Raw genomic sequence first — 24,678 nt, 5'->3', positions numbered from 1 at the left:
CACTCCTGGTGTCTCTACTCTTTCTGGTCCAGGGTCTCTAGTTCTTTCCCAAAGTCTAAACTTCAAGTCGTGGTTCAGGCCCCGCAGCCTGCTCAGTTAACAAACCCCCTAGTTCCTTTCCTCCCCTAAGGTCTCTACCCGACAGGGTGGCACTGACCACCTCCTTTTGTGCTCCCTAGCCCTTTGGAGGCAACCACACACTATGCACGTGGCTTTAGGCTCTGTCCTACGAGCTCAGCCCTCGGCCTATGCTGCCTCCAGTTGAGGAAAGACATCCATGGGGTGTTTGGGGAAGAATGCTATAGAAGTCCGTGGGAGTCTAAGGCTCCCACAAGAAGACAACCGGAAGAAAGCTAAGAAGCTACTGTGTCTCCAGGAACCGAGGGCAGGAATGTGGCTGGGTCACAACAGCTACTTCTAAGTGCCATCTGAGTCTTTATGGCCAAGCCACAGGACAATGTCCAGGCTGACATCCTGTTGAGTCCGTTTCTAGAACGGGCACATTTGTATCTATTTCCCTTATCCCCACCCCCACCCCACCCCCACCGTATCTATACCTGAATAGTGTTGCAGCAGGCTTGGCTTGGTGACCACAGCAAGATCTACCTTCAGGCCAGCTGCACGGGCTCTCGGTGTGGGCTAGCCTGACATCACACACTCATATCTTCCTAGCCACAGAGGTGACTGGAGAAAGTCAATGTTCTTTCTCTGGGGCGGTAAACTCAGAGGTGAAAGGAGTCTGAGATTACCTATCCGGTTCCATCTTACTTCTGGCAAACAGGCACCCAGGACAGGATTCCCTCATGGAGGCGTCTTTACCTTTGTCTCCCTCACAGTTCATGCTTTCTGCCTACACTGGGACATTGGTCCATCTTCCCTCCCTACAGAGCCTGAGGTCTCTTCACGCTCATCCCACTGCCGTGAACCCTTGTAGAGAGAGCAGGGTCAGCCATCCTCACAGCAAGCTTAGAAAGTCACAGCTTGCCTCAGTTGGCCACCTTGGTCCTCTCTGATCACCCAGTTCCCCTCAGAGGTTGGTAAGGTCAGGCTGTATCTCTGCTCACAGTAATAGACTCCAGGTAAGTTCAGAGCTAGGATGAGCCTGCAGGATTCTAGAAGTCGGCAATGCCCAGAGAGAGCAGCGACTGTGACCACAGAAGGCTTTCATTAAAAAAAAAAAAAAAAGTTCTGTTTGCTCTATGCATGTGTGACGTATGACATATATGTGAGGTGTCGTCAGAACTAGGAGAAGGAGAGGGTGCTGGATAACGTAGAACAGTGACTGTGAGTCCCCTGACCTAAGTGCTGGGAACAGAACTCAGGTCCTCTGGAAGAGCAAGCAGTGAGTGCTCTTACCAGCTGAGCCATCTCTCCAGCCGCAAGCTCTCGTTTTTAATGTCTGAAGTACAGAGACACCAGAGCTCTAAGACCCCCTCACAATATCTCTATGTAAGTAAATAACACAAAAATGAAGGAGAGGCAAAGATCTTAGTGCTCTCGAGGGTGACCGTGGCTTCTCTCAAGATCTGTGGAAGCATTCGAAGCCTTGGCCCAGGATTCCCATGCTAGGGAGATTGCTGCGGGCAACAGTACCATACAGTGGCAAGTGGAAGGAAGGAAGGGAGACTGGGAGGCAGACTTCCACCCAGACCCAACCCTGGGTTAAAAGTGCCCTTCCAGTGCCCTTCCAAGGAAGGGGACCCGCTCAGAATGATCACAGTGCCTGGCCCTGAATGAAATATCAGAGTAGGTGATGTTTAAGGTGAGGCCGGAACGTGGACACTGCAAACAGGCAATGAAGGGATGCTTCTGTCACTGGGGCTAAATGCTTTCCTTCAGGTCACTAAGTGGCGGCCTGACAGCCAAGGAAACTTTACAACAGCTCAGTGGTGTCATCACTCCAAGAGACAGTCTTACAGCTATCTCCCAGATCTCAGGGGATTTGGTGTCCCCAAATTGTAGGCCTTGAAATCTTGCAATCTTCAGCCTTAGCCTCCTGAGTGCCAGGATTACAGGTGTGTACTACCGCACCCAAGGACAGTTTATCAACAGCTAGAGCCATTCCAGGCTAGCCACTCCCATTCCAGGCTAGCCACTGGTTCCATCAGACTCTGCCCAGTGAGTGCAGCCATCACATCTGCTGGACAGGACTCCACCCTCATTCTCTCATAGCCTAGCTGAATTCTCTACCCACCCAACCTGAAAACCCACAGCTAACGGGTGTTTAAAGAATTCCAAAGAGGGCAGGGGAGATGAGTCAGGGCTAAGAGCACGGACTGCCCTTGCAGAGGACCCTAGTTTGGTTCCCAGCATCTGCAATAGTGACTCACAAGTGTTGTGACAATCTGATGCTCTCTTCTGACATTGGATTACCATATTAATGCACATATACACACCTGCATGTAGTATAAATATGCATACATGCAGGTAAAAGCTCATACACATAAAATAAAAATAAATCTCACGGTCCTTATCTAGTAGGAGTGCAGGGCTCCGTCCCCAGACACACACACACACACTCTCTCTCTCTCTCTCTCTCTCTCTCTCTCTCTCTCTCTCTCTCTGTCTCTCTCTTTGAAATAGAATATATGTCAAAATCAAGGGCTCACAAATAAATCAGTACTTAGAAGTATTAAGGAGGGGCTGGAGAGCTAACTCAGTTGTTAAGAGCACTGACTGCTCTTCCAGAGGTCCTGAGTTCAAATCCCAGCACCCACATGGTGGCTCACAACTATCTGTAATGGGATCTGATGCCCTCTTCTGGTGTGTCTGAAAACAGCTACTGTGTACTCATATACATAAAATAAATAAATAAATAAATGTTAAAAAAAAAGAAGTATTAAGGAGTCAGAGAGAATATTTCTAGCTATTCCACCCATACTCAAGATATGCTACATAAAAACGTTTATAAAACAACAGGTCCTGCATGAGTGTGCCAATCTGCTCTGTGCAGGGACCAAGCCTATGGCATGGCTGTGTAAGACTTGCTGGGCTGCATCCTCAGCCCTTTCTATCCACAGACTTGCTAAATTGCCCATTAATCTGTACTTTCTAAACTTCCCACAACTGAAAAAAAAATCAGCAATTTAAATTTAAATCGAGATGTGGTGGCACACACCTATAATCTCACAGGACTCTGATGTCACTAGGACTATGCAAAGACCAGCCACGGCTACAAAGTGAGACTCTGTCTCAAAAAACCCAAAACAGGGGTTGGGGATTTAGCTCAGTGGTAGAGCGCTTGCCTAGCAAGTGCAAGGCCCTGGGTTCGGTCCCCAGCTCCCCACCCCCTAAAAAAAAAGAAAGAAAAAGAAAAAAAAAACCACCCAAAACAAAGTGCGCACGTGCATGTGTGCGTGTGTGCATGTGTGTGTGTCAAGTATGTGTACACATATTTACATTTAAGAGAAATAAGGTTTACATCAGCTGAGCTGCTCCCCAGGGGGCGCACAGGTAAGAGCGGGCACAAAGGCTCCCCTACCTGAAGCCCAGTGGAGGCGGGACCCATGGCGGATGCCGTCCTGGCTAGTCCTGGCTAGCCGCCATTACTGTCTTAACCAGAGCAGCTGTGATGACCCTTCTGATGGTGCCTGCTGACGCTCCGGCATAAAGCGAGTGCGGGAGAGGCTGATCGTTCTCTCACCTGAGAGTCTAGACACCCCCTCCTGAGCCCTGCTCGTGCTGGGGTGGATCATTCTCTCACCTGAGAGTCTAGACACCCCCTCCTGAGCCCTGCTCGTGCTGGGGTGGCCTGGTCAGTGGTGTTACTGTTCTGGGGTCACCCAGGCTCCTGTAAGTGATCTCTCCCACATTCTTATATAAGTCAGTCCAACACACTAGCTGGTTCCCAGGCTGGACTGGGATGGATCTGTTCTCTGCTGTAATTGGTGCCCTATCTGGTTTGTTCAGGTCTTCCCAGAAAAAGTTCAGGTAACAGGGATACAGGGAGAGGCCTGCAAAATCCAATGCTCCTCACCCTGAGCCCAACCATAACTCCACAGAGCACTGCAGGAGGAAGTGTTCACCACACCAGGCTGCCCTGGCCTGCAAATGCCTGACTGATTCTTCGCAAGGCTGCTGCATCCTTCAGCCCACCCTTGACCTGGGCAAAGAGGATGTGGGACCAAGGCCAGGACTCTGTCCCTGTGGAGTAGCACTGAAGGCGGAGAGGGCGCGGCAGGACTTTGTCTGGCCTGGGGAGCGGAGGGCAGGGACAGCTTCAGTTTCTCATTGGTGACACAGGAGGCTGCATGAGCTCACCGTCCCACCCTACACATCGGATGGGATGCAGGGAGGGGCCTCGAGTCAGCTCTACTCCCTTTCAGTTGGGAGATTTTAGCCGAGTGACTTCACCTGCCTGACTGTGGTTACCCCACCTATACACCACACCCAGCCCAGAGTGGCCAGGAGATTTCAGAAAAGGACTGTGAAAGCGCAGAAGAGCATGACACATAAGATAAGATTTTTTCCCACACAGAAAGGGAAGGCCCCAGCAACGCTCCCACTCTCTTCCTACACAGCAGGGACTGCCCACTGCAGGTCACAAGGGCAGTCAGACGCACGCTGGTCTTAAGCCAGCCCTTTCTTGATTTGTTCTTCCCAATCCCCAGCCTGCTCCTGAGAATTCTGGGTCTGGAAAGAGGTGCTGCATGCTATGTTCCCATGCTGTAGCTCTGGTGAGAGAAGGAGGCAGAGCCACTGCACTGGCTGGTGACACAGACACCTGAAGCTGGGAGGTGGGAGTGAGTGCCTTGTGGTCACCAAGAAAATGAGGCAACGCGTGTTTAACTTATGACATGCCTTGGTACAAGGACCCTGGGACCCCATCTGCAGAAGGGAGAAGCTGGCGTTTTCCAGACTAAAGGGTTTTGGCACCTAGCATGGGGTTGGGTCTCAGCAGGGTGGGACCACTGTCTTCAAGAGGGTCACCATGGAGCTAGGGAACAACCTTTCCATCCCCTGAGAAGGCAGGCCAGTGGCCTAGTGTCTTTCACAATATGGGACACTTACTCCAGGGAAAACACTGAGGTCTGTTGGATCTAGGAACCTGGACGCAGGGACAGGGAATGTTGCTCAACGCAGTTCAGAGCCATGGGTTTGAGCCCCAGCAGCACACCCGACAAAGACCAGGATCTAAAGCTGCAGGGAAGCTGTTTGTGACCTGCTGGTTCAGGCACTTAGCATGGTACACTCCCGTGTCAGATATGGTTGGTACAACGCTACCTCCCTTCATCCTGCTTCTTAGCCCCAACCCAACAGACCCTCTACAAGGCAGAGAGAGCCTCTGGGCACTTAGCTGAGAGGACTTGCCTTTGGGAAGCAAAGACAGCGGACCTCTGGTGACCAGAGGTGTCTTTCCTCCCAACAAACACAAGTCTGACACCATTAGGGCTCCCCCCTTCCTACCACAGGTTTGTCTGTGGGGAAGTGGACAAGAGTTATCCTAGGAGAGAAAGAAAACTATTTCTTATACATAGATGCAATGAAGTTCTAATCAAAATGCCAGGAGGTTTTCTCTCTCTTCAGTAGATAGCAACAAGCTGGTTGTTAGAGAGAGTAAGGCAGAGGAGAGTTTGGAGACAGTCTCAAATGGACAGCTCAGGATGCTCTCAAACTCACGACAATCCTCCTGCCTCAGCCTTGCTAGTGCTGGGATGCCGGGTGAGCCACTACATTCAGCATGACTGTAAAGTTTATAAGGAAACAAAGGATTAGAACAGCCAAAGTAATTCTGGAAAAAGTCTTATGGACAACGGAATGGCTGCCCTGGGCAAGCCATGAGAACCAGCTTGGCTGGGGAGGCAGGGGCAGGACCCTAGGGTGCTGGCCCCATTGCTCCTCAGCTGCATACCCTGGCTTTGCAATGTTTCTGGTGGGACAGCTCAATCTGTGAAATGAGGCCACTCGGCTTCTTTCCAGCACTATCTAATCTGCTGCGTGAGCACGCTCTGTGAGCACGCTCTGCACCGGCTCCTCTTGGTCACATGTGCTCTTTTCAACTCCCATGCACCCACCTTGCTGTTTCCCCAGCTACTGTCCTAGCTGTAAAGTTAGTGTGTGTGTTCTCTGAGAGCTAGTTAGGCAGGTTCAAGCTCCAGCTCTGTCTGTAAGTAACCATCTTGGGGGGAGGGCCTCCCAGTGTCTTCCTGCTGCTCAGAGCCCAGCACGGCTGGGAAATATAAGTTCTCCATCAGGGGAAGCAAGTGTCCTTTCATTTCTGATTAACTGGTCAGCTGAAGATACAAAAGCTCAATGAGGCAACATGACTTACCCTAGGGGCAAAGAGCTAATAGTTTGTAGGCCCTGGCTTTCAGACCTCAACTCCACTCTATCTTTCAGGGCCTATTGTTTGTTTGTTTGTTTGTTTGTTTGTTTTAAGGGTATGATGAGCTAACTATACAAACCAACTGAAATGGCTGTCAGTCAATGTCTGTGAAGTGTCAAGGTAACCTGGCCTCTGCAAGCAATGCCAAGTGACCTACAGGGCACTGGGGCAGGTGGATCTTGTTCTCCGTCAGCACACAGGTGCTCACAGACGGCAGGTCCCTGGGGTCATCTGGTGGAGAGCGTTCAGAGCTGAGTGGCAGTGTGATGTAATGGCTAGGGAAGAGTCTCCAGGTCCAGGCAAAGGAGAAATGGGGAAGGAAAGGAGAAAAAGAGGCGCCTTTTCCTCCCTGTGAGTCTGGGTCAGGAGGTGCCAGGCACAGCTTCTCAGACACTGATCCTCCAAGTCCCTCAGAATCATTCCCAGGATGGACCCCCACTGACACTGTAAAACAGGGGTTGGGGGCTCATGAGTAGAGGTCCTAGGAGCTGAGGCGCTGTCTGTCCTCCCAGCCTACCCACCCTTTCCTACTGCAGGTTCAGACCTCTGGGCCAGCACATGCTGTTCTCTGCTGTTTCCCACGCTTCCCCTGTGGCTCACTGAAGTGAAAGCAAACCGTTTTCACCTCCAAGAGGCCCACCAAGTCAATATGCTCACTAGTGACTAGCCTCAGAGGCCAGCCCTCCAGTGGAGCTGTGAGTCACCCTCTCTCCCCAAGGGGACCTGGGCCTCAGGGTCTGTCTGGATCTGCTGGAACGCGCAGGGGTCTTGATGGAGCCCTTTCTGCATGGAGTATCTTCCCTCTGCTTCATGCGTCCTGCTCTTCCCAGAGAGCTCAATCCCCGAACGCCACTGTGTCCAGCCCAAGGGTCTGGCCTCGTGTTAACTGTTGCCAAGACTTGCCTTCCTGGCTCTGTGCTCTGAAGGCATTCAAGTCAGAAGAGCCTGCTTTTCTCTGGGAGCTGTCAGGCAGGTGCGGTTCCTTGCTAGCTGGGCCCCCTTCCCGAGCCAGACAAGCTGCTCGGTCGATCCTCACTGCTCAAGAGGAGAGACAGAGAAGGGAGCACAGTGAGTGCTGCAGACCTAACCCAATGTCCACCATGCTTGGTCCTCAGCTGCTCTGATGGAAGGACACGGGGTCAGCGCTCTGTCACACATGACCTCTACAAACCTAGTGAGTGAGCAGAGCTTTGACATGGATCCACAAGGTGGACATTTTACTGACAGGAGCCTGAACTAAGTATACTCCTTCTTTCTCAGTTAGATAGGAGGAGGTCATGACTTATGTCCTCACCTAACCCGAGTCAAGAAAAAGCCACATTTTGCTGTATAGCGAGATGCATTTGCCCCTTTCTTTTGGTCTTTGTCTAAAAATAAAACACGTAGTACAGACTGGGGAAGCCACTGTGGACCTTCTCTTTGCCTCTTCACCAGCGTTAACTGCAGCCACCTCTCCCTGTGCGCTCATACTTTCTTCCTAGCAGCTAATCATGACTCCTCTGGTAAACAGCCTGTGTCCCTGTAGGGAATGCCACCACCTACCACTGTCTCCCAGGTGTTTGTGGCAGTGTCCTGCACAGCGCACAGCAGATACATGAGAGCTTGGTAAGGACTGGGAAACACGCAGGCGTCATTTCTAAAGTCGAGTTTCAATCCTGAAGTTTCTCTTTGCTGCAGCACCATCTCTGAGATTCAGCCACATGGCTGTCCAACAGCTGAGTCTCCTACTGACCCACCGATTGCTCACAGTGACCCTTCTTTCTCAGCGAGGAAGAAGATGAGAAGAGACCATCTAGTGTATCAGAGACAGCCCAGAAATGAGACTCAAGGCTCCAGCTAGAACCTGTGAACTGAGAACCCATGAACAAGCCAGAGGGAAAAGTTCTGGCATCTACGTAGTGACTAAGAATGAGAGGAACTGGGGCTGGAGAGTAATTAAGAGCACTGACTGCTCTTCCAGAGGTCCCAAGTTCAATTCCCAGCAACCACATGGTGGTTCACAACCATCTTTAATAGGATCTGATGCCCTCTTCTGGTGTGTCTGAGGATAGCTATAGTGTACTCACATACATTAAAGAGAATGGCTGATTAAGGAAAGGCTGCTCCTATTGGGAGCTCTGCCTGTGGGCGGGGCGGTCTACTCTCTCCACAGACTGCCAACAGCAGTGCCTATGCATGAGGGAAGCCATCCAATAGGTGAAGAATGAATGAATGAATGAATGAATGAAGGCTGAGAAGGCAGGTGTGAGCAGATGATTAGAGCTTTGTACTCAGATGAAGTGGGACCTGCTTCTGCAGGGATGTAAAACACACAAAAGGTGGACAGCAAGACTGAAAGATGTAATACACAGTTAGAATGTGAACCAAACTAACGGGTAGACCAATGGTTCCCGACCTGTAAGTCTCAACCTCTTGGGGTGGTCACAGAGGTCGCCTAAGACCATGGGAAAACACAGATATTACACTAAGATTTGTAACAGCAGCAAAACGACAGTTATGAAACAGCAATGAAAATAATTTCAACATGAGGAAGGTTGAGAACCCCTGAGCCAGGCAGTAAGCAAGGAAGGTCTGAACACGGCCCTGAACAGCACTGGGAAGGAGTCAGTGGGGAGAGCAGGGCAGTGTGTCACAGCAAGAGTGCCCCTCCCCCAGGCTCTACCTGTGCTTCCCAACTTCCTCTTCCTCTTCTCTGAGCTGCTTGGTCTGTGGTTCCCCATCTTCCCTGTCCTGTAAAGAAAGAAAGAAAGAAAGAAAACCACTGCTCAGATAAACTCTGCTGTAGCTCTGGGAAGCCAACAAAGACAGGACAATCAGGGCCAGGGATCTGCTGGGTGCCATGCAGAATCTTTCCTGCTCTCTTCCCTAAAACTCTCCAACCCTCCCACACTCAGGAGGCAGAGGCAAGCACATCTCTGTGAGTTTTAGGCCATTTTTGTCTACACGGTGAGTTCCACAACAGTCTACACAGTGAGACCTTGTCTCAAAATTAAATCGAACAACAGCAACAATAATAACAAACCCTTCCATGATCCCAGTCCAGTCCCGGGCACAAAGCAAGCAGGAAGAGCTAGAAGATCTTAGACAGCAAGAATGGAGTTGGTCAGGGCTGGATGGCTACTAGCCACTTTCATGGATCTGGGTGGAACCGAGTGTTGGGCTCTAGGGAATGGGGGGAAAGATGGTCACCAACAACTAGGCCTCTTAGCACTCTTTCCAGCCTAGAGATTTCTCCAGAAAAGCCTATTTGGATCCCTTTGGAAGAAACCTAATTCAGGACCAGGCCTGGAACTAGACTCACTACCCAGGTCTGTGGCGTACTAAGGGAGACGGAGGCAAAAGAACCCATTTAACAGTCTATGGGAAATTTTCTTCTAAATCTGGTTCTTAAACTTTTTCTTATGTGTGTGTCTGTGTGCATGCGTGCACATGTACAAGTATGCCATAGTGTACACAGAGGTCAGAGGAGAACTTCCAAGAGTCTGAACAGTTTAGGACAAATTTCAGGAGCTCTACCATGCAGGCTCCAGGGACTGAACTGAGGTGACAGGCTTGGTGACAAGCACCTTGACCCACTCAAAATCTGCCTCCCCCACCCCAGTTTATCTAAGACATGTTTATTTCAGTCCCGATACAGTGTGCTTGTGGTCCAAGTGCCTTGAGGACCATAACTTAAGGATGGGCAGGACCAACTGTATGTAGCCATGCCATAAGCCCAGGGCCTGAACCAAGGCTAGGATTGGAGCTTACATGCCAGGGCTAGCCCTCTAGGAGATGTCAAGCTTTGTTATTGGCAATGAACTCTTGCTGGAGTGGAGTTCTGAGAAGAAACCTAAAAGCTTCTACTTGCAACCTGTTGTGATGGCTGACACTGACACTGGATCCTAAGTAGCGGCCTGTACTTCCTCTCCTGGACGGTCCTGCACAACACCGACAGCTTCCTCTCTCTGGGGTGACATCTACCAGGGCAATGACAGACACTGCCCTTTCTTGGCCACATGACCTGTGGGGCCTGAAAGTCTTTCGTAACAGAACAGATCAAGACCCCCAGGCCCAGCCCAGGGCAGCTCGTCTCATGAGACAGCAGGGATGAAAGGAAACCACATGGGTTTCCTGGGACGAGGAGGGAGAAACCTGGGTTCCCTGGGACATGCAGACAGGATTGGGAAAGGCATTCCCAGGGATAACCTGAGCAAAGGTAACGTGTGGTCCAAAGAGTAGACAGAGGTTCAGGCTTGAGAAGCAAGTCAGCATTCGAAAGGCTCACAGGGTGGAAAGGGGCCCTCAAGAGGCAGAGCTGACATGGGCTCCTCCCCGACTAAAGGCTTGGTCACAACGCTACCAAGTTTCTCTCTTTTGTTTATGAGACAAGGTCTCATTATGTAGGCTTGGCTGGCCTGGAGCCAACTATATAGATTAGGCTGCTCTCAAACTCACTGAATTCCACCTGCCTCCGTCACCTGAGTGTTTGGATTAAAAGCATGCAGATATTTTACTATCCCCTATCAACAGCAAATCCCAGAAGTGCTTGCCTCAAGGGAAGGGGCTGGTAAATTGCTCCCTGGCTTAGATGTGGTAGAGCAGGGTACTGAACTCCACCCCTCCGGGAAGCTTCTTTCTGAAGGGCTCTGTGCAGCTGACAGAAGAGGGCAGGGTCTGTGTAAGAAGGATCCACCAGGAGGAGTACTTGGCCTACACTATGCCCCTTCCTAACCAAAGGCAAGGTTAAACTCAGCCAGAGCCAGACTGCCACTGCCATCTCTAAGAGCCCCAGAAACACTCAAGTGCTCTGGCAAGGGCCAAGTTACTCATTAACAAGGGACAAAACACTGAAGGATCCAAGTGACATTTTCAAACCTCTTAGCCATCTGGCTGGCAGGTACAGCATGGTCTACAGACAGCCAGTTACCCCCATTTGGGAAGCTGAGTAGAGCCCTGACCACGGCAGGGGCCGGAGGACTGCGGGTGGCAGGAGCAGGTGAACAGTGCGTAGGGCACTCAGGTGAACAGGGTGCCTCTCAGGAGGAGCAGCAAGCATGCCTGAGATGACAATTGCTTTGGGCCAACACCGGCTTAGGTCACGGGCACTGCTGCCCCACCCCGGTCAACTCCCCTTTCAGGGATGCTGAGAATTCTCCACCTCACCCCAACTCCAGCATAGGTCACCCCAGCCTGAGAGCCTGAACTCATGAACTTAGGACCTTGGAACTAGAGGAACTAATCACAGGAGTGCCCACCTGAGGTTCTCAGTCCAATGTGTGTGGGTGTGGTGGTGGTGGTGGTGGTGGGGGAATAATTCAGAAATGGCTATCAGAGAAAGGAAAAAAGAGGAAAGATGCCCAAAGTCACAAAACCATAAATGACGAGAGCAGATCTGGATCATGGTCCTCCAGGCCTGCCCTGGAGTTCTTGCCAAGGTTAGAAGCAGCCTATTGAGAGAGGAGTACTGTCTGTTAACAGTGACTCAGCCCTATTTCCTGTCTCCCCACATAATTCAGATGTGGCTACACACGTAGATCCAGTACCAGTGGATGCCCAACAAGGCAGGCAACCCAGGGGTCTCATATCCAACATCCTAGGAGACCCCTGAATCACGCTCGGTGTCCTTACTCTTGTCTCCATGTCCTTCCCAAGTTTCTCCCTTTCCCTTCCTCTAACCCCCCATTTTCCATTCTGTTTTTTTCTTTCAGATTTATTTATTTTATGTGTATCTGTGCAACATGTATGTCTAGTGCCCGTCCCATCTCTCTGGAACTGGAGCTACAGGTGTTTGTGAGCAGCCTTGTGGGTTTTAGGAATTGAACCAGTGTCCTCTGCAAGAAAGTGCTCTTAACCTGCTGAGCCAGCTTTCTACCCCTGCCACCCCCGAGTGTGTGAGTGTGTGTGTGTGTGTGTGTGTGTGTGTGTGTGTGCTCGCGCGCATGTGTGTGTGTGCGCCCCTCCATGTGCATCTGTGCATCATGGTGCCCGATGCCTATGGAAGCCAGCAAAGAACACTGGAAGCCAGCAAAGAACACTGGATCCCCTAGAACTGGAGTTTCAGACAGTTGCAAGCAGACATGTGGTGCTGGGAATCAAACCCTGACCATTTGAAAGAGCAGCAAATACTCTTAACTACTGAGCCAGCTCTATTCTCCCTTCTTGATCCCTCCGTCCCTTACAAGCAAGTCCCCAACCATTCTCTTCCACCTTCACTAGCCAGAGAACTCTCTCCTCTAGAATCCAGTGTCTTAAAGTGTGGATCAGGACTCACTCTGGGTCACATAACTGAATCATGAAAACAGTTAGGAAAACATACAATGACTAAGAGGTAATTCAAAATTAAATGCCTTATGAATTCAAAGTGTTCCTGGCAGCACTCCTCTGTGCTGCATGAAGGACTTCAGCTGCCTTGGTTCTGAACACACAGCCTGTACACTTTGCCTGTTCATGCATTTCACAAGTGCCGATGGTGTCGGAAGCACTCAGTCTTGGATTCAAGACTACCCAGGTTATGAACTTAAGTGCCGTGGTTTTTTTGTTTTGTTTTTTTAAGATTTATTATATATAAGTACACTGTAGTTGTCCTCAGACACACCAGAAGAGGGCACCAGATCCCATTACAGAAGGTTGTGAGCCACCATGTGGTTGCTGGGAATTGTACTCAGGACCTCTGGAAGAGTAGCCAGTGCTCTGAGTCATCTCTCCAGTCCCTGAAGTGTTTTTATTAAATGTTTCTGCTCTTAGAAAAACTTAATTATCAAAGAACCCCACATTTTAAATATTTTCCTACCATCATTCCTTAACATGTGTCAAATTAGTGTATAAAGGTATATTAAGAATGTTCAATTTTAAAAATGGCTTCTTTGTGTATCTGCTATGTATGCGTGAGTGCACATGAATTTGTATGTTATGTGAAAGCTAGAGGCCAACCTTGGGTGTCATTTCTCAGGAGTCATCCACCTTTGAAGGCTTTTGTTCTGCTTATGTATGTATGTATGATTATGTATTATGTATTTAATATGTATATGTATGTGCCCAAGTGTATTATGTGTACCATGTGTGTACATGAACCTGCAGAGTCAGAAGAGGACTTCAGATCTCCAGGAAAGAGGGTTGCAGATGGCTGTACGCCACGCCGTGTGTGCTAGGAATCAAACCTGGGTCCTCTGAAAGAACAGCGAGCGCTCCTGACTGCTGAGTCACCTTGGCAGCCTTGCCATCTGTTTTATTGAAACACACCCCTCAGCCGCCTGGGACTTGCTGCCAAGTATGCTAGGCTAGCCAGCCAGTGAGCTCAGCTGCCTCTGCTTCCTCGGCACTGCGATTATAAGCACACAAGAGCATGCCTGGCTTCTTAGTTTCATTTATCAGTACTAATCACATTTATTTATTGGCTGCACACATATGTGGAAGAAACCTTTTGGGACTCTCTTCTTTCCTTTAACCATCTGGGTCCCAGGGATCGAATTCAAGTAAATACTTAGGCTGGTGGCACAACTGACTTCCCCACAGAGCCATGTTGCTGCCCCAGGTCTGGCTTGTTACCCGGGTGCTGAATTGAACTAAGGTCCTTGTGCTTGTAAGGCAAACAATTTACTGAACGGCCCCTCTTCGCACTGATTATTTCTCCATGAGTCAAGAAAACAAAACCAACCATACATTTCATCTAAATTACTTAATTTGTTGGCATAAAATAGCCTATAATATCCCGTCTCCTTCAGCATCTGTGAGATGCATAGTGACGTCACAGATGTTAGTAACTATATTTACCCATCCCTATGTGTCTCAGGGGTGTGGAGTGGGGAGGGGGATGGCAGGGTCATGGGATGTTGTAGCTCAAGTGTAATTGCTGGAATCAGAGACCTTCGCCATCCTGCTCTGGTTTCCTTTCTCTTTGTCAGCTTTACTGAGCTCTGGGGAGCCTCTACCTGAGCTCCTCATTCTTGACAGTGGCTTTAACAGTAGCCTTGCTCCTCCACTCCTCTCCTGGAAGGCACCTTCGCTGGCTGAGCACTGGTGTCCTGTCCACATGGCTGTCTGAATGCAGAGCCACTCCCTGGGGCTCAATCCTCAACCAGACACACAGGAGAGAGGAGAGGAGAGGGAAACCACACATTTTCTCTGCTGTCCCTCCCCCCAGGTTATTAAGGCAGAGTGCATCTCTGCACCCCAGTTCCTTCTGTTTGCTCGGTCTGTCTTGCGCTCATGGATGAAGGAGAAAGGGCAACACTTCGAGGATCCCCAGAATACTCAAAGGAACAGACCTGGTGAGAAGGCTTTGCTGGGTTTTGTACATCTGGGGAACTGGCAAGATGAGGGAGGGAGGCAGCCCTTCAACTCAATTCTTGACATCTCCTGGGGCAGGATACAAAGTGGTTAGGGAACATTCCTGGGAGAGGTGACTGCTGGGTCCCTGCTATGGCCTAAGGAGTTCAGGAAGGGGTGACAGGGTCTTCCTCTAGTGCTGCCTATGCTGACAGCACTGTGGGAAGAGGACACCTCTCTGCGCCCAGCCAGGACTTGCCTCAACCTGCTGCTACTTGTGCGTATGGGTTTGAAGGATGGTTAAGGTTAAAGGAACTGTACCCAGGGCCAAGTGCCCCAAAGATGAAGGATCTAAATTGAGTAGCCAAGGAACAAGGTCATCTCTCATCCTGAGATATTCCACAAACTCAGCTTTTTGAAGACTGGGGCTCTTACTTCCAGGAGGGAGTTAAGGGATACAGGGATGCTTACTGGAGAGGCAGGCCAGCTGCTGAAGGGCTATCTTGTCACCTTCAACCTATTCCTGAGGCAGCTGGAGACCCAGCAAGAGCTCACAGTACAGACCACTTCCCAGTGCAGACAGACACACTTCCATAGGAGCTGGCCCTCTGTGGATCAATCCAGAAAAACAAGGCCTTGGCCAGGAAAATGGCTTAGAGGGTAACGGTGCTTACGGTCAAGCCTGATGTCCCGAGTTTAATGTGTGGTGGAAGAAAAGAACAAGTTCCTGCAAGTTCCTCTGATCTCCACACACACGGTAGCATGCTCATACCAACCCCCACCCCCAAATAAACAAACTTAAAGACATTCGAAAACGAGGTCTCAAAATCCTCCTCCTTCCCATGCAACCCCCCCAACCCCACCACACCCCACACCCTCATCCCGCACACTATAGTCTCCTAAGAGGACAGCAAGAGTCGCTATGGTTCTAACTCAAGGCAGTAAGGAAGAGTGACAGATGGCCGTGCAGTGCCCAAGGCGGGGCAGGAAGAAGCTGGCAATGCTGGGGCAAACCTGGCAGGTCCCACAACAGCACCCTGTAGCCTGTCCTTAGAACCAGGGCCACCTCATGATGGGGTGGAGGTACTTCCTGTTGGGTGCGGTGGCCCCTGGGAGCTGTGTTACAAGAGCATTTAGAAGGGTAGGGCAGCCACTGGTGCCTGACTCACCCTGAAGATGGAATGATAAGGTCTGGACTGAACAGCACCATGCTCAGGACCAAAACCTGCAGGCTCTTTACTGCCCAGAGACTGGGGGAGACAGCAGGGTGACCACCACAGACTGCTCTGACTTCTCTAGGCAGACTGATCCCACTGAACTGAACTGTTTTGTTTTGCTTCCCTTTCTGGGTCTCCAAATGCAAATCCTAGCTGCTGCAGGGAGCTCCTGCCTGCGGGTCCACTCTGACAGCAGGCGGTGCATTCTGGGAAGGCACCTGTCTTACTAGTCTATACCCTTAGGCCTGACACCTGCTACTCACAGAGCATGTGTGCTCTAGCTTACAACCCAGTGGGAAATCAGGCTGCACTGACTGTGTGGCCTTGGGCAAGTCTGGCCTTGGTTTCCTCATCTCTGAAAACAAGGACAGTCATGGTGACATCATCAAACTATTACAAGACGGAAAGGATGAGGGAAAAGGAAAAACCTGCAGCGTGGGTGGGCAGGTAGCTCCCAGAAGGGCAAGGAGGAGAGGACCGTGGGCACAGGGGCTTTCATTCCCATGGATCTTCTGTGATGCCCTCAGCAAAGCTCTGAACAGGAAGGCGCTGTATATCCTAATGCTTGCTTCATCAAGGGCATGAGAAAATGGAGATGGCTCAGCAGTGAAGAGCGCTGGCTGTTCTTCAAGAGGACTTCAGTTCAAGTCTGAGCACCCACAGTGTAGTTCAAAACTATCCAAAACTCCACTTCTAGGGGATCAGACACCTTCCTCTGGCCTCCATATGGGCACCAGGCATGGACATGGGTCTTCTGATCCCTCACTCAGAACGAGAGTGTGACACGGCAGGTTGGGGAACACCAGCCAGAGGGTTCACAGCAGGAGCCATAGCTCCCCTGTGGGCACAGCTAGCCTGTAGAGGCTTGTGGACAGAGAAGGAGAGCACAAAGTGCCTTTCTGGCAGCTGGCAGAGCAGCAAGAGAGCCAGAGATAAGGCTCAGGATAAGAGCTGGAACTAGGTCTGAAGTCAGGCAGGACTGGCTGCAGAGACACTGGGAGGAGGCAGCTAGGCTGAGACAAAGGAGGTGGCAGTGCTCTGGGGACAAAGAGAAAGGGTGTGGCAGCTTTCAAGCAGACTAGAGCCTGATGTGTGTGCAGAGGCTGTGAGGGATCCATGCTGGCTAAAATGTCCTCAGCAATAGGAAAGATGGCCCCTGGTTGCAGAAGAAAGGCAGGACTAGCCCCACTGTCCACTGAGACCATGGCTGCAGCATGCTGGGTTCACGCAGCTCCTACGGCGTCACACGGCCTTAACCCTGGGATCACTGATGTCTTATGTGTGGTGGGGGAACATAGGGAGCTGGCCTCAGGCCAAGTCAGCTCTTGTTCTTTCCAGAAGTGCAACTGGGCGTACTGCCACAATTACAAGGGAGGCGGCAGGTAACTCCTCCCGCACCATTCCTTCAGAAGTCCACAGATACTGGCCAGATCCCCGGTGCTGGGGATTGCAAGTATCACAAGCTGGAAGCCAAGGAGACAAAGCACTAGCACACGCTGAGAATTCAAGTATGACAGGAAATCCTTACCCTGGGTACCTTGTTAGACTCCAGAGCCAACAACCACACACACACACACACACACACACACACACACACACACACACACACACACACGTCAGATTTTAGAAGGTACAGCTTTCTGGAGAAAAAGTCCAGAACTCCTTTGGATTCTCAGAGGGCAGGGTTGGAAGTGAACAAGAGGCAGTGGCTCTCTAGGTGGCTGGGGAGAGTCTCCAAAGTACACCTCCCTGTCCTGCCTGTTACAGAATGAATGGGAGGGGCAGGGGGCAGAGGGAGGGAACAGGGAACAACTAGTACAACATGGCCCTTCTAGTGCCCAGGGCTTCACCCTCACCGGCAGCAGCAGCAGGAAGTAACCAACTGGAAGGTTAGGCAGAGGGCATAGCAGAAACCACAGTCCCCTTTCCTTTGCAGAGCCAGACTAGACCATTTCACAGAGGCAGCCCAGAACTGAGAGGCTCCACACTCCCACCTGGCTTCTCCCTGCAGGAACCCCTGAGGCATACAGAAAGCCTACAGCACTGGCTTGGACTGGGCAGGGAGCAGGCAAATCCTGATATCAATCCTCACCCAAGTTGGAGTTGTAAGCAAACTGCAGGACCCTTTTTGGGACAGGTGGCCCTGGTGGTTCTTCAGTAAGGGAACCAAGTCCACTGTCCAATGCAAGCCCTCTACTCCATGATGTCTACTGTAGGAAGGCTCAGTGGCATCCTGGCAAGGTCCAAAGCCTGCTGCCCAACAGTGATAGGCCAGGCTCACACCTGACTCTTGTGGTATTCTTCCTAGGGAGTCGGCTGTTCCCTCTCTGCCACCCACCCAACACTTTGGTTCAATAAAACTCAAGAGAGCTGACAGTCAGCTGCATCATGGAACCACAACAGGCTCTAGTAACTGAGCCCAGCCCAGCTCAATCTTGCCCACTTTTGGAGAGAAGGGGAAAGAAAACGAAAGTAGGTTCAACAAAACAAGAAAGCATCGCACTAGGGCCCCAATGACTAGGAGGTGAGCGCTTCCGAGAGCTGGATGCAAGCATTCACTTCTGTCCTGCTTTCCTATAGGCAACCTAAAGTGAATAACACTGACATTACTGAACATAATCATTTTTACCCAATTAACCACTGCAAACATTTTATAAGGTCAGCATTCCTTCCTGTTTTGGTGGATGAGCAAATCAGAGGCACAGGGTAATTAAGTAACTCATCCAGAGTCACATGGCCTGGGGTTGCCAGAACCCCAAGGGGAAGGGGAGGAGGCCTTCAAGCTGCTCTCCTCTGAATGCCTACTCCTTTCTCTGGCCCAATTCTTGTCCTGACACAACACACAGCTAGTGTCTGTCTGTCTGTCTGCCTGTCTGTCTCTCTTTCTCTCTGTGTGTGTGTCTGTCTGTCTGTCTCTCACAGTATATATCCCTGACTGACCTGGAACTCTCGATATAGACCATGACAACCTTGAACTCACAGATACTGACCATGCCTGGCCTCTCTATTAGACTAAAGCACTCTTACGACACACCATAGGGTTGACAGGGCTTCTGACACCATTCTAGAGAGATATGAGCCAACTACCAAAAGCCCCAAACCCAACCATTTCTGGGCCAGAAACTCCAGTTCAGAAAATTAAAGTAACCAGAACAATCCAGGCAGAGGTATTCAGATCAGTGCTCATCACAAGGCATACATAATTGGGACTGTGACATAGTTCAGCCTGCTGGGCACAGTCCAGAGGGCCAGCTGCTCAGTAAAACAGACTGGAGAATGTGAGGGCACAGCTGAGTCCCACACTAACTACAGTGCCAAGGTTGCTACCATGGCAACGCCACACTTACATAGCTAAAGACTCAACGGGGTGGAGCTGCCCAGCACAACTGTGTGTAACATCTTTCCATTCTACTTCTGTGGCCAAAAATTTACCAACAAACAAAAGCAACCAGCAAATCCAGACGCAAAGGACTCACTGTCTTGGCCATGCGAACCCTAAACTGTTCCGACCCTGACTGGGGAACAGACCTCAAAAGCCTAGGCAGTGTCTTAGGACCTTTCACAAGTTCAACAGCAGCCCCAACCCAGGCACTGCAGGGGCACAGACAGGGTTGGTTGAGGTCTGCACACACCAGCTTCCCTTTGTAATCTGACTATACACAGCAGCAGACACATCAGACACACCGCAGGCTTGGTCCCCTAAATTAGCACAAACACCTCCATTATTATTCACTGAGCATTTTCAGCTAAGATGCTAACTGATGCTAACAGTGAGGTCATTTCCCCCACCTTCCCACCTGGCCTCACTTCCCTCTTGTCTTGGAGGGGAAGAGTTGCCTCAGCTGCAAAGCAGAACTCCTTAACCGCCGAGACTCCTCACCCACGCGTGGCCGAGGTGCTAGTGAGCGATCACAGAGCCCCAGGAGGCTGCAGGGTGAAGGCTTCTAAAGTGTGGGCCAGCTTCCTGTGGAAGGCGTGTCTGGTCTTTGGCTACTTCTTGGGTTCTTTCTTCCACCCTTCGCCACCCTTTTCCCAACCATTTCAACACCAGACAGAAGAGAAAAAAGGACAGAAAGGAAGGGGGTGACGTTACTGTTAGACTACTTCCTGATGATTAGAGGTGTCAAGTTCCTTGGGGCTGGTTCAATCTTCATCATCAGGATATCTAATTTCTTGTCTCTTCTTCATGCAGGACTACTTAACAAACCGAGACCAACAACCAGCGACCCACCTTACCTCTCAGGGCTAGCTAGCATTTATATACCCTCCAAAAAGTCCCCAGAATTTCCACCATCACACAATCCCAGAAACTGCTGGCAAAATCATGCCCCTGCTAGAGCACTTGGCAAATCACAGTCTGCTGCAGTGGACAATTTGAAGCAGCCCCACTTCCCACAACTGGATTAAAATGGTCACTACAGGAAGGTGCCTGGGACCTCTTCCGGGACTTCATGGTAGACAGCCAGGGACTGATCATCAGTCCTCTATGCTATTGTGTCTACTTGCCTGTGGTGAGTCCCAAGATATCACTTGCCATGTTCCGCCTGGGCCACACCTATTCATCGGGCCAGCTGTTGTGGCCATGCGTTCAAGATCCACCTAGCCCATGATCACCTCCTCCTTCCTCTCCTCATGGTCCCTGCCTGAGACTCCAAGCCTGGGAACCTCTGCTCCACCCTCTCTCTTCTGCCCAGCCCAAGAATCCAGGATAACTTGGGGGCAAGATTTACATAGCATCATTTGGTGTATCCAATGATCTCCTTGTGGTGGGCAACCAGACCTTGGGACCCAGTATTTAGCATTTGAATACGAAGCAGCACCAAACCAACCCCTAGTGCTGGGATTAATGGTGTGTGTTATCAGTGCTGGAGGTGAGAACTGACCTTCTTAAAATAGGTTAACCTTTAACCTTACACAGGAGAGGTGCCACCCACACTGGCCAACGCCATCGCTAGGACAGAGAGCTCTTGGTGGCGTCCAGCTTCTTCCAAGTTTAATATCAACTAAAACCCCACCTTTATTCTCTATGGACCACTGACAAGGCTCTATAGCCCACACCTGTGTAAGACTGGCAATGCCACTGTCTGACTTCATAAGCCCCCACAAAGTTCAAACTACTTAATATCACCAAAAGGATTAGAATTGGAACAGGACACGCTGAGACCAGTTCTAGGCACAAAGGAGATTTATTTGCCCCAGAGGGACAAAGGGCAAGGAATAGAAACAAAGACAGGCGACAGAGGACAAGGGAGAAGAAGAATGGAGTATTGTTCCAGAGGGACAAAGGACTGCCTCAGGATAGAGAGGAGACATGGCCTGCAGGCAAAGGGTAGTTTATAAAGGGAAAACCTGTGGAGGGTGAGGTGTCTTAATTTTCATTGGACAGGTTAATTAGGGCAGCAATGATGGGGCTGTGATTGCTGGACTTCAGTACTTCCATAGCTGGAGCTTGGAGGTCAGCTTTGGGGGAGGAAGTGGCCAAATAAGGGACCAGGCCTTGATGGCTTTAGGAATGGAACCTAGCAGTTCAGTAAGGAGAAGGAATGGAGACGGGAAGAGCAAGGCCTGCCGAGAAGAGCAAGGCCTGCCGAGAAGAGCAAGGCCTGCCGAGAAGAGCAAGGCCTGCCGAGTCTCGTTTGCCCCGCTGGGCTGGCCTTTCAGTCACTTTGGCCTGCAGGCTTTTAAATAACCATTGGATTTGTCCAAAAGGCAAGTCTGCTTTTCTTGAAGAAAAATCTCAGCCCAGCCAACTTGCAAACCCATGTGCCTGAGCCTTGTCATCTGGCAAGGGTGACGGGAACTGAGGTGAAGTTGCTGCCTTCAGGGAGCTGGGGCAGCTGAGGAGACAGTAAGTGTATAATTGCCACATGGGCTGGTATGGTAGGACCCAGAGAGGATGAAGCTGGCAGCCTCCTGGAGCCAGCAGGCATGGCAAGAATTGCTAGAGTCGGCCCAGGAAGGTAGATAAGACTGAGTCCTACATCCAGGCAGAGGAACAGGGAGGGTGGGCAGGCCTGCTGGACAGGATGCAGAGGTCAGCTGAAGAAGAAAGACAGCCGTGTGGCAACCATGTAAAGGATGGTATTTATGAAGAGCATTTAACAAGAGTCAGGAAGGAAAGGACAAAGGTCACTGTTGAAGCCACTTAAGTAACAAGCTCAATGTGGGTTAGGAGAGTCTCTCAAGGATAGCAGAGGGAGGTCTCAGAGTCCGTCTGTCTGGGCCTTTTAACTGCTGGCATATCTGTTCATGCTTCGCTTTCACACGAGCCTCTGTAGGCCCTGTTCATATCTGGGAACCGGCCTCATCCCATCCAAACAACCTGGTTCAGGACAGCTAAGACACCTAGTTCTTAACTCATAACTCACAGCAAATAAAAGCTGTGTCAGCCTGTTTACTGATGTGTCCCAACTGTGTCACTCTTTCAGAATCTCAAATGGCCACCGCTTAGGTCTCTTTTCTGTACAGCAACAGGAGAGTTACAAGCACAGCCCATTCTTAGACCAAGTGAAAACACAACACTAACTTGTGATGCTGCAAAGGCCTCAACTATTATCTAGCTCAAGAAGAACTGGACTTATCGGCCAGGAGGACTATGATAAACAGCACCTACTGAATTAGAAGCTTCCCAGCAAGATCTAGGAGCCAGCATGCTTAATGGCTCACCTAGTCTCAGGACCTAACTCTAGCACACTAGCTGGGAAGCCCAAGTCAGAACTCTTCAAGAAGCTCAACCAGAAGAGGAAGTGGCCAACTGTCTAAGGGCTACTGTGGTCACCACAGTGAGCTCTGAACACAGCACACAGAACAAGAAGAAAGCAAGAAACCACGTGAGTGATGTAATGTCTAAAGGGCTACAGTAGGTTCAGACAGAATACACAGCAAGAGAAGGGCAGAAACCAGGTTAGACTTGAGGTCTCACTTCCATCTACCTCACCACCACATGGAGCAGGGAGTGGCCCACTGCACACGATCAAGCCTGACACAGCCACACCCACTTTCCTCGCAGACTTTGCAGTAGGAATATGATACTGGCTGTTGATCCTATAAACCACACAGGACTGAGACCTGGGGATGATACTCTAGCGGGAGGGCTCAACACCTCTCTGGTGGCAACAAAATGGATTCAAAATTGATTCCAAGAGTTGGAAATGGTGGCCAAGTGTCTGTAATGCACTTGGAAGGCAGAGGCAGGAGGATCAGGAAGTCAAGGTCACCCTCAGTGGTAAGAGTTGGAGACTAACCTGGGCTGCTAAAGGTCCTGGGATTACCCATGTGCATGGCAGCTCTTTTTAAGCACTTACTGGACCTGGAAAGATGGTTCAGTGGTGGAGTTCACACTGCTTCCAAAGGACCTGACTTGGTTCTCAGCACCCGAATCAGCTGTAATTCCAGCTCTGGAGGAACTGATGCCCTTTTTGACTTGGAGGGCAATTGCACGCACGTGCACACCCACACCCAGCAACACGGGAATACACATAACTGAAAAATAAAACTGAAGCAGAGGCAGGCAGATCACTGTGACTTCAAGTTCAAGGCCAGCCTGGTCTACTAGTGAGCTGCAGACCACATAGTGAGCAAGACTATACAGTGAGTCCATCCCTCCTTTAAAGATAAAGTCTTACTGTGCAGCCCTAGTCAGCCTGGAACTCACTCTGTAAACCAGGCTGGTCTTGAACTCACAGAGCCCTGTCTGCCTCTGTCTCCTGAGTGCTAGGTTAAAAGGCGGATGTCACCATGGTCAGTAAAACATAAAACTCTAAACAAATATACACAATACTTGGTTTTAAAATCAGCCAGCACTGGTTTCTGTTGCTTGGAATGAAGTGTTTGGCTGTATATGGCCATTGACCTAATGATGTGGGAAGGGCAAAAAGGCATTGTTTTCATAGGGATGTATGTAGGGCACCGTCTATGTCTAGAGCCAACTTCACAAATGGAGGACAGTGCAGTGCTCTGTGACCCCAGCCTGCTCTCCAAGGTTGGCCTGCATCCAGCCTGCGGGTCATTGCTCCCCACTCTGTTCTAACACAGAACCAGGTTCAAGGCAGGCCCCAACACCAGGCACCCAGTTTCTGAGCTTGTCTGGAGATCAGGGGATGGGGGAGGGCCATGGCTGCCTATATACCCTTCACCGAAGCGCAGTAGATGTGCTCCAGGAGCAAGGGGACTCCCAAGTAGTTAGCCAGGTCAGCCAAATCAACCCTGTGACAAGTCGGAAGATGGACTGCAGCAAGAACACTCTCAGAACCCAGAGTTTGAAAAGCAAAATTCGCATCAATGCCCCGGCAAGGAGGTTGCTCTGATCTCTTAGAAGACTGTAAGCTATTTTAACCTCTGTCTGATCAGCTGCTTCTCAGTGTCACAGTCTGAGACAGGAAGACAGCTGTCTCCTCTTTGGTGTGATTTACAAGTGATAAAATCCTAATTAAAGGCACTGAAGCACAAGTCAGAACTGGCACATTTATTTGTGGGGGACACCTAAGGAGGTCTGTAATCCTTACCTGAGCCATGTGCTCGGCAGAGAGGCAGAGAAAGCTGGGCCAGGCCACAAGAGGACGGACACAGCTCGGTCTACCATGGGACCCTGGGAATACAGCTTGGTCTACTGTGGGACCCTGGGGGAGTGTTTGGTTTTTCAGAGTTGCAATTCCTTTAACTGCAGAGTGACAGCAAACTCTGAAGGAAGGAGACATGAGGACTGCCCTACACTGTGGCTGGCCCACAGGCATCAGAGCAACAGGTACCAGCCCCAGAGATGGAGACAGCCGAGGGCCACTCTTGCTTTTGTCTTCATAGTGGCACCCTCCTATACTCATCCCCAGGTCACCTAACAGGCTTCTCCATTTAAGGCCAGGCTCGATGGCATACATCTGTAGTCTCAGCAGG

General features: G+C 50.5%; 1 protein-coding gene across 1 annotated transcript in view; it reads right to left on the bottom strand.

Annotated features, from left to right (window-relative positions):
• The window catches only part of Ccdc12 (coiled-coil domain containing 12), a 51,477-nt gene that overhangs the window by 8,533 nt on the left and 18,266 nt on the right, over nucleotides 1–24,678 (bottom strand). The window contains exon 2 of the mRNA XM_032910772.1: nucleotides 8,988–9,055. Within this exon, the coding sequence (XP_032766663.1) occupies nucleotides 8,988–9,055 (68 nt within the window). The remainder of the gene's footprint in view (nucleotides 1–8,987; nucleotides 9,056–24,678) is intronic.

This window comes from Rattus rattus, chromosome 8 (assembly GCF_011064425.1).
Source record: "Rattus rattus isolate New Zealand chromosome 8, Rrattus_CSIRO_v1, whole genome shotgun sequence".
Classification (NCBI taxonomy): Eukaryota; Metazoa; Chordata; class Mammalia; order Rodentia; family Muridae; genus Rattus; species Rattus rattus.
The sequence above is the reverse complement of the archived record's forward strand: the minus strand, read 5'-3'. Positions and strand labels throughout refer to the sequence as shown.